Consider the following 10,638-nt stretch of genomic DNA (forward strand, 5'->3'; position numbering starts at 1 on the left):
GGCTATCGCATGATATAAAATATTTGCTTATTAATGTTATGCTACCCACGCTTTTATTTGTTTTTGAAGGAAGAGGTGTAACTTTTTGATAAATGGGTCAAGCCCCAAATAAGTATTTTTATCGATGAAATTGTCCCTAGATTTCGCCCTTAAAGTTTGATCACTACATGCCCAGACACATTGTATATTATAAAAGTGTAGTAGCAGATAATATTAGACAAAATGTTGTGTTTAGTGTAAATGTATGGGGAAAGTTTACTTACTCGTACATAGGTACTTATTAAGTCAGGAGAAATTAAATGCACACTTTGTATAACAAATATTTATTGTTAGTTATACACTATATTCTATCAACATCTTTTAATACATTATCTATAATATTCAGTGTTTGGTTACTTCGTTGGTGTGGGGGATGAAGACAGGGTCAAAGGAGTAAGGGAACTCGGGTCCCTTGTGGTAGATCTCGGCATCCTCGACGTACATGTTAGGCTGCATGAAGTAGGGTGAGACGGGGCGGTCCAGGGGGTATCCGAACGCCGTGTCGTCCAGGAAAACATCCTTGAACTCCTTGGGCAGAGTCTTAGAAGGGTACACGAAAACGAAGAATTGAACAGGGAATCCGCTCTCGGTACCCCTTGGGAGCATAAGCCTCTTCGGCAGTTCGTCGTAGCTCTCGTTCATGTCAACCGGCAGTTTGTTCTGGTCCAGGAGCTTGTAGATCTCTTCAATGGACAGAGAGTCTTGCTTGAAGTGGAAGAAGTCCTCGGAGCTGCGCTCAATCACATTCTCTCCCTTGGTGAGCTTGTGGTGGAACCAGTCCACTTGGACGAAGTTCATCCAGTTGTCCTCGAAGTTAATCGGGAGGCCCTTGCCATCGTATTTAGGACCAACGAACACCTTGAAGGTAGCTTGCTCCTCAATGTCGGACTTAACATTGATCTTAACGGTGAAGCTTTCTTTGTTCAAACGGGGCTGCAGAACCATAAAGGATTTCTTAGGACTAACCAACTCGCTATCGGAGAAGATCACAGTGTTGGAGGCATTGAAGGGGTGAAGTTCGAAGAATGTGGTCAGTTTGCTGATTTCAACATTGTTGACCTTAACGCCGATGTAGTGAAGAGTGTCCTGAGTGTAGGGCTGCAGGAATTGCTTGTACTTGAAGATGAAGCTGAGGATCTTGTTGTAGATCTGGTAGAATGCAGGGTCCCGAAGGGAAGTCTGGTAGAAGTCCAGGGCAGTTGGGACGAACGAGTAGCTGTAACAAATATTTTATCATTAGTATACACATAATTAAGCGCATGTCCGAAGGTTGTCTAGAAGACACTGCTATTTCGCAAATCCTATAATCTATTAGCTTATACATAATACTTACTCCTTGTATGAGTTAGGAGCTGCGCCTAAGATGCGACGAGCAGCCATTTCGTAGGAGCGGTGGTAGTGGGTAGGTCCAACCTTCTCGTACAGGTCGGGGTTCGATTGCCAGAAGTTGCCGACGAAGTTGATCGCCTTGGAGTTGTAGAAGTCCACCTCTTGGTTGTACTAAAATAAAAATAAAATCAGTCATTATTGGTTTCATAGCGTAAAGTCATTAACATACAATTTATTTTCATTGTATTTTTCAATACTTACAGCCTTAAACTGGCCCATCTCCAGATAGTTCATGAAGATGTCTTCGTAGTTGCGAACAAAGCGCAGGTCGTCAAGGTTCTTCTCAGTCTGCATGTAGTAGTAGTTAGGCCTCTGCACGAAGGGGTAGTAGTTGGTGGTCATGAACGGGTAGTAACCGTATTTGAATGGCTGGTACCAAGAGAAAGTGGGGATCTCGCCCAAGCCGTTTGAAAGTCTCTCCAGGTAGTAACGGGCCAAGAGTTGTTGGTAGAAGTAGTAGTAGTACTCTCCACGTCTCTCCTTGAAAAGGCCGTAAGTCAGTTTGTCTCCATGTTCCCAGAAAGGTATGATGGAGTGGAAGTAGCTGTAGAAAGTGTTCCAGCCAATGTCCTCAGTGAAGTAAGCGAGTTTGTATTCCTCGTGGTTGTATGTGTGGTAATCTGAGTAATTGGCGTAGTAGAAGTAGTAGTCACCAGCCTCCTCGATTCCGTATTGCTCGAAGTCTTCGAATGGAGGTCCACGCATTTTGCTGTAGAACATCTTTGAGAAGGATTCGGTGTTGGTGTAGAATTCAGGCCAGATTTCGTAGAAGGCTGGGAAGACCAGGTCCTTAGTGTCTGAGCGTTGGACAAGGGCGATGTAGAAGGTGTAAGCGAAGAGGCCTTCGTTGACGTGGACGCGAGCCCAGGCAGCGGTCTTGTAGAAGGTTTCGAAGTCCTTGGCGTAGTAGAACACGTCGTACAGAGCCATCGCTTCAGCCTTCATCTTATCATCGAAGATTGAGAAAAGGTAGGTCTTGGGAACGAAACCTTGTTGGTACATCTTGTAGAATTTCTCAACAACATTATGTTCCTGAAATTAAAAACGATCTCGTTATGATTTGAAATGGAATTACCTACTAACTTAGTTTATCATAAAATACATACGAGTAAGTATGCCAGAATAATAATAAGTATACCCATAACATAGTACGAAGACACCTACCTCGTAATTGGCTATGTTGGCCATGATGTTGTAGTCCTTGCCAACTGCGTAGTACCCCGCATTCTTGTTCACTTGAGTGATAGCTTCAAAAAGCTCCAAGACTTTGTACTGCTTCACCTTGGTCGCAGGCTCAACTGTAATAATGGAAATGATTTTTTAAATACTTTTATCATTAAATATTACTGATACTTTCATCAAAAAAGTAACAAGAAGGCGCTGGATGCAGGCCGCTACCAAACGGGCAATATGGAAATCATTGGGGGAGGCCTATGTTCAGCAGTGGACATTCTGTGGCTGAAAATTAATAATGATGTTTACCGAACTGAACCTGGTGGTGTTACTTAAAAACTTATTTGAACATTTAAATATTGATAAGTAAGTTTATGTAAATATATTAAAAAATTTTTAATGAATAAATGATAATAAAACAGTAATTTAAAAAGTATTAACCCTCCGTGTACCAGGTGGCTAAAAGTTACGTCCCGTACCAGGTGGGGTGTGACATACCCCAATATACAAAGTGATAAAATTTTCATTAAACATTTTTTTAGGTGGAATTTAATATTTAATATTGATTGTTTACGTATGCTAATTAGGTTTAAGAAAAGCTCTGAGCTGAAAATATGTAGTAAAACATTTTTAACATAAAAAAAAAAACAAAAATACACAATTTCCGTTGTTCTTGTAATTTAGGAATCAGTTTCTTATGTATAATTTTTAATTAGTGCCTTTAATTATGACAACCGTTTTCATTTAACAAAGTACAAGATATTTACTTATAATTGAAAAGTTAATTAAAAACTGGAAGGGTATAAATTTATTTTGATCATCGGTTTTCAATTTACCACAATTCTGATGAAAGAAAATGAGTATGCTTAATGCATAAAATGGGAGCGTTACAATTTTATTTATTTATAAAATATCGCACCCTTAATAATGAATGGGCACAACTCCAAAATTCAGTTTATTGGGAAAAGCCAAAAAACCAATCGGCGGATCGCGGTTTTTTACATAATTGGCTCTAAAATCTTTATTTTATCAGCTACAACTTTCAAATTAAGCATACTTCATCACTGGTATCTGTTATATAATTTGACATGAGACATTTTTGAAAATATTGATTATGAGTATGTAAAAAAATTGTTTAAAAAAATATTTCAAAGTTAGGCCTTTATTTTACTATTTCTGTTGTTGTGATTTTGGGTATTACTTGTACTTGTGCCCAGCTAATTCTTAGGCTGAATTGTTTTACATGGCATATTCCCTAATATTGCTCTCTAATATTTAAAAATAAGTGTATTATTCGATTTTTATATTGATTTACGCCCAATAACATTGGGGACAGTTATTGTGCGGTATAGTAGCTTATAGCCAATTCAGTATAAGAGTAGGGTGCTGAATACTAGAAAATTATTAGATATGTCGAATTAGAGAAAATAAAGACTATTAGCTATTTCTCTGAGAAAACCGACATGAAAATACTAATTTTATGCATTCAAAATATTTTTACTTATATAGATAGGGACTCTAACCCTATAAAAAATATGCTTTTTATCAAATAAAGAAAAAACCTACAAAAACTTTTTCTGTAAGGTTTTCTGTTATGGATTTGTTCAGGATAATCACTTATTAAAGTCCAACAGCCAGTACCTTGGTATCTTTTTTCCACTATCCTGCTGTCCTGGTGGAAGGAACCGTTCTTCTTGTCCCTTACTATAATCACCCACATTATGTGGGAATCAGTTCAAATGGCTACTGTAAAAAATACAATTTAATACTCAAATTGGCGTGTGTAATTTTTGAAGGATTTTAGCAACCAATTTTGAACACAAGAATATCTATTCTGGTGTTCTAACATTCCCCAAAAAATATTTTACTACTAAAGCACCTTAGCCATGCTTCAGATTCAATTTGTGTTATATGGTTTACAAATACAGTCTTTTATAAGAGCACGGATTTGCAGTCCATCGAAGATAGCTGCTTTTAATTTTTCCGTACTCATCATCATTTTGCTTTTGATCATTTTAGTGATTAGAAAGCTCAATACATATCTTTGGCCCTCCAAATAGAAGCCCTTTACGTCCTGCTTGACTTCAGTATTGCAAAGAGTCTAGGTACACAAGGTTTACGACGATATTGGACACCCAATATTTATTATTTTGTACAATTTTTATCCCAGAGTATGCTTGGTTTGTTATCACAAACTCCGTGATCTTTTTTCTTTGCTTTTGTGTACAATATTTGCCACATATTAATAAAAACTGGTGTTAACACAAGATTACATTACGAACTCATATTTTTAAGACAAAAAGCACTTTAGAACTTAAATTTAGATAAACTGAAAATTTCAAGGTCTAATAGCTGATCAGTAAAATTGTAGTAACTTAATACGTGAAAAGATAATTTTAAAATAAATTCGATGTATCCTCAGTCCTCAGAATCTGAGTGATTAATTAGCATCAATTTATGTGACCGTAATAAATTAAAGAATATAATTATAAATTATAACACTAACATATTAAAGTAATTCACCTTTTGGCTGACTAGTGCGTTTATTCATGAAATAAACAAAGAAAAAAGCCAACCCGAGCCCCGAGTGAACGTTAATAGCCTTAACACGTAGGTATGTCTCTTATTTTATAAATCATTAGTTTATTTGTCGGGAAGTATTTCATAACCACCGCTTTATTTCTTAGCATCGCGATAAAACATTCTATAGGCTCCTAATCAACCAATAGGTATGAAAATTAATACCAAGAAGCAAATTACTTTTATAGGAGAGTTGTAAATTTAACTACAAACACCCATCCATGGTCCGCCTAACTAAAGTTAAAGTTATATTTTATAATTTTCTATGATTAACGGGACTTTATCAATGTAATAAAAATGAAAATGTAACATATTATTAGAAATATATGGAATTAATTAGACTTAGCTCACTAACACTTACTTAAAAGTTTGTCACACAAAGGCACAACTCCAAATTGGACCACAGTCGCGGGGGCCGGATTCGACAAATATCGGCATGTCTCTGATTCAGCCCTTCTAGCGGGAAGATAGATGAAAGTATGGAAGGGGCACAAAATGTAGAACTCTTTTATCTGATCATTGTTTTCGATTTCTGTGAAAGCCATCTTGTAGAACTGACGAAAATATGCCTCTCTAGTACAAAAAGTAAAAAACCAAAAATTTTGAGTTGTGCCCCTATATTATTAAGGGTGCGATATGTTATTCCATTTCAATAACCCATAAATTGTATCACCAAAATTCACCAAATATAAATTGTAGCCCATAAGTGTATGTTCACATACATCTTCGGATCTCAGTACCAAACTTCCAGATTCGCACTAAGTCATCTCATTTGACTAAAAGTGCTTAAAAATTTCAGATTCCGTGAAAATCACGAAAAATATTATTTGTATTAAATTTTATTCAATTAACAAAGCTAAAAATATACAAATTACACCAAAACTGTTAGATTATTTTTGAAACTTTTTAAGAACGTCCCGTACCAGGTGGGGTGTGTGATACCCACACGCACTTTAAAGGCATGTAACTCAGTTGGTAGTCACCGCTGGACTGATTTTGCAACGCTGATCGAAGCAGCAGCGCCATAATTCCAGCTACTGAGAATTTCAAATTAAGCGCTAGCAATTTTTTAAAATTATGGCGATTTTTAAAGGACTGGGGTGTGTCACACCACACCTCGTACAGCGAGGGTTAAACATGGAAAAAAAAATTTCTTACCTGAGTAAGTTTTGACCTGAGTGTTGAATACGGATACGGGGACGGTCCCGGCAACAGCCAGGGCCACCAGAGACGCCAGAACGACGACAGTCCTCATCTTGCCAGTGACGGGAGACAACTGTGCCTCCTCTGTGCTCCCGGGCAGTATTTATACGATCTTGCCCCCTTATCTAGTAGGCTGCTTGCTGCCTACTAGCCTAATCAGTCCAAACGCAATCTCTTATTGTTGTACTAGCGGCCGCCCGCGACTTCGTACGCGTGGATCCCGTTTTACCCCCTTTATCTATCTTACGCGGTTTAGATTTTTTCATACATTTTTTTTTCCCGCTAACTCCTGATCCCGTGAGACTTTTGCAATATCCTGTTGTAACTAAGCTTTAAGTTTACTAAGGTACCTGCATGCCAACTTTCAAGCGTCTAACTTAAGCGGTTTAGATTTTTCATACAAAAGGATTTTCCCGCTAACTCTCGTTCCCGTGGGAATTTCGGGAATTCCTTGTTGTAACTAAGATTGCATTTTTGGCATCTGTATCGATCACTAATCACCCCCTGATAGTTATTTTGAAAATATATTTCATGTACAGAATTGACTTCTCTACAGATTTATTATAAGTATAGATAGATTAGGTACGGCCTTCAAATAATTCGGGATGGCAATGTTGATAAACACACGAATCTTAGACGTGATAATAGATAAGTTTAGCTTTATATCGTAATTTAAACACACTGTTATAATGTATCGCTTATTCGGACCTTTCTTTCATCGTAATGGCTTTAGTCGATTCGCACGAATGTGCGAAACGTCCCCTTCAATAATATTATTTTTTAAGTAGGCGTTCCGCCCGGATGTATTAAAAGTATTAAAATCGCGTGCAAATTCACTCCTTCGAGAACTTGTAATCTCATACTACTAATTCTCAAAAGTGTCGATTCGCACGCGATATTAATACATCTAAATAAAATATGCAATTAAGAAATCAAAGTACAGTCCAAATATAATTCCATAAAATATAGGTGTATGCGAAAAGCGTACTATAATTTTTTGGATAGGTAGGTCGATTCGCACGCGATTAAAATACATCCGGGCGAGTTTTAGCTCTACTAAAAAGGAAAAGGAGAGTAAACTTGAGGAAAAGCTGCTTTTCCCACGGCCAGTCGTATGTGGCATGCTGGAAGCTTGGTGATTCCAGCACGCATAGGAAAATAAAAATAAATGTTTACAAATAAATAAATATTGCGGTAAGTGTAGTTTTCGATTTCGTTATAAAAAAATGATACCCCCGAGTAACTTTCACCGGATCAAAGGCCGAGCTACATGTCCATAAAACAACAACATTTTATTTTCATGTTTATTTAACCTTTAAGATTTGTATATTTTATACGTATTCAAACATTTAATTATGAGAACGTTTTCGACTTCTACGCGGACGAAGTCGCGGGCAAAAGCTAGTAAATAAACAAAATACCGTTTAAGTGTGTTGTTAAATCTCCCTCGATGCTCTTACTACCTGCACATACTTATTGTACCTATATATATACTATATGTGGACTGGACATAGGCCCCCGCCTAGGATTTCCACTACGGCAGCTTCTGCACTGCGCTTACCCAGCCGCCCTATAGAGATCGTCGGTCCACCTTGTGGAAGGCTTAACGTCGGCTTTTAGTCCATTGTCGCCACTCCAGAACTTTTCTACCCTAACCATAATAAATCCAAATAATGTATTCGTTTGTTTGGCCAGATATTACCTGTAGCCTTGGGGCTGATTTTTCAATCTTCAGATGAAAGATATCTGACGATTGAAAAATCAGCCCTTAGTCACGTAACAAAACTTCAACGACAACAAAACACTAAGGCTGAGTTGCACCACCTTATTTTAACCGTAACAATAACACTAACCGGTGCTTTTATTATGGAGTTTGACAGTTTTTTGACGTTTGTCAAAGCTAAAGTAAGATGGTGCAACTCAGCCTAAGTTGGATCCTGTCGAGTAATCGTTCTATCAAAATGACCCTTGTGAATATGGATTTAGAACTTTTTTCAATGGGACGACGTAACAAAATTTCAATGACAACAAATCGCTGAGTTGCGATCCTATCGAGTAATCGTTCTATGGAAAATGACCCTTGTGAATACGGATTTAGAACTGTTTTTCAATGGGACAACTTCTGAACGTCAGCGAGATCTTGACAGTCAAAATACGTGAATAACTTAGACCAAAACTAATATTTTGGACAATTCCACACAGCCCCATTTAGCCCCAAAGTAAGCAACTAATATGTTTGTGTTATGGATGCTAACTTAACGGATATACTACTAATATACTTTTTTCAATACATACATACACAGTAACACCCAGTCCCGTCACAGATATTAAAATTCATCATTTCAATTTCTGCCCGGTGGGGAATCGAACCCAGGATCTCTCGGCATAGTAGTCCGTTTCGAACCACCACCACACCAAACGGCCGACAAAACTGTTAAATCTATACCACAGAATAATAATAAGTACTCTATACTAAATAGTCTAAGTATATCTATCTATGTATACGACTCTATCTTACCAAGAAACTTATTTCTTACCTTGACCATATTGTACGTTCAATTGAAACTATGACTTTATTTATTTTACTTATTTATTTAGAAAGCTGCTTGAAGGTGTACAGAAAATCCAAGGCGCCATCAAGTTTTACAATCATGCAAATGACTTGATGAGTTACAACACTGATTTTCAGTACACCTTTGGAGTTTATTTAAAACTCGCATACCCGGCGAACTAAGTACGTACAACATAATTATGTTCATCAGTAGTAATGTAGGATTCTGATGGTGAAATAATTTTCCAAATAGGTCCAGTAGTTACAAAGCCTATTCAATACAAACAGTCCAATCTTTCCTTTTTATAATATTACAACTTAGAAAAAGTCATTCATCATCATTTCAGCCACAGGACGTCCACTGCTGCATCATTTCAGCCACAGGACGTCCACTGCTGAACATAGCCCCCCCCCCCCCCCCCCCCCCAATGACTTCCACATCGCACAGTTGGAAGCGGCCTGCATCCAGCGCCTTCTTGCTACTTTTATCAGGTCGTCGGTCGACCTTGAAAACGTCGTCGACGTCTCAAGAAAAAGTCATCCCATCAAAAACAATACTTGTCAAAAAAACCAAGTCTCGCAACTCAGTTGTTCTACGGTAAAAAGTTGTGAGATCCATGTAATACCAAGTCCAGGCCAGGAAATCTTTAACGTTTTATATAAATTATTGACTTGGCCATCGCACTAAATAATTTAATTTACACGTGTTTTCATGCGATGGCCAAGTCAATATATTTATGTAAAACGTTAAAGATTTCCTGGCCTGGACTTGGTATTACATGGATCTCACAACTTTTTACCGTAGAACAACTGAGTTGCGAGACTTGGTTTTTTTGACAAGTATTGTTTTTGATGGGATCTCATTTCTTTTTGTATTTTGTAGACAGCAGTTATGTATCTAGAAAACTGGACCGAAATTGAAAAATTTTACTCGACTTGGCGGTTGCACTACCGTGCCCCCAAATATTTTAGTTTTTCCTTGATTCATACACCAAACACTACTTATATTCCAAATTTGAAGCTTCTAGGTCTGCTAGAAGTGCCTTAGAATTTTGATGATCGGTGAGTTAGTCAGTGAGTCAGTGAGTCAGTGAGTCAGTGAGTCAGTGAGTGACAAAATTAAGTAACTTTGACCCGTTATAATTCTTAAACTACTGGTTCAAATTGAATGAAATTTTAAATATACCGTGTCTTTACAATGCCTGCATAGCTAATGAAAATTCAGCCTTCTAGTTTTATCCACAACGAAGTTACAGGCGGTCGAAAATGGCCTGAATTGCTTCGAGAAAAGGATGGTACGGCCGTGCCGCTTTTTTGCTCGACTTGGTGGGGGCACTGCCGTGCCCCCAGATTATTTGTGCTGAAAATGTAATAATTACCTTTACGATTTGGTGTTGATTTAATATTGTGTAATGTACATGAAGAAATAAAAATATTGTTTAATGATATTTGGACATTCTATTCTCGATATTTTCATTTTGTCAAGTGAATTTAAAAAAAAAATAATAAAAAAAAGTTAATAACTAAAGTGTTAGTTAAACTCTACTTGTCCACAATTAATATTATAGTAGTGTACCTAGTAGTAGCTAATGTGATTAAAGTGATCAAAGTAATAGACAAAATATTGTGTAGTTATAGTGTAAATTAATGGGGAAAACTTAAGAGTACATATTTATTAAGCCAGGAGAAATTAAATGCAGACA

The 10,638-nt window shown here is 37.2% G+C and overlaps 1 protein-coding gene across 1 annotated transcript; it reads right to left on the bottom strand.

The window, feature by feature from the left end:
* Nucleotides 1-307: 307 nt before the first annotated feature.
* Nucleotides 308-6,472, bottom strand: LOC135078839 (arylphorin subunit alpha-like). Its single transcript, XM_063973394.1, has 5 exons — nt 6,340-6,472; nt 2,593-2,726; nt 1,630-2,460; nt 1,373-1,539; nt 308-1,255 (listed from the first exon to the last, which is right to left on the bottom strand). The coding sequence occupies exons 1-5, from the start codon at nt 6,434-6,436 to the stop codon at nt 382-384; spliced, it is 2,103 nt and encodes a 700-aa protein (XP_063829464.1). The 5' UTR covers nt 6,437-6,472; the 3' UTR covers nt 308-381.
* Between the last annotated feature and the right edge of the window lie 4,166 nt (nt 6,473-10,638).

The sequence above is a fragment of the Ostrinia nubilalis genome, chromosome 15 (assembly GCF_963855985.1).
Source record: "Ostrinia nubilalis chromosome 15, ilOstNubi1.1, whole genome shotgun sequence".
Taxonomy (NCBI): domain Eukaryota; kingdom Metazoa; phylum Arthropoda; class Insecta; order Lepidoptera; family Crambidae; genus Ostrinia; species Ostrinia nubilalis.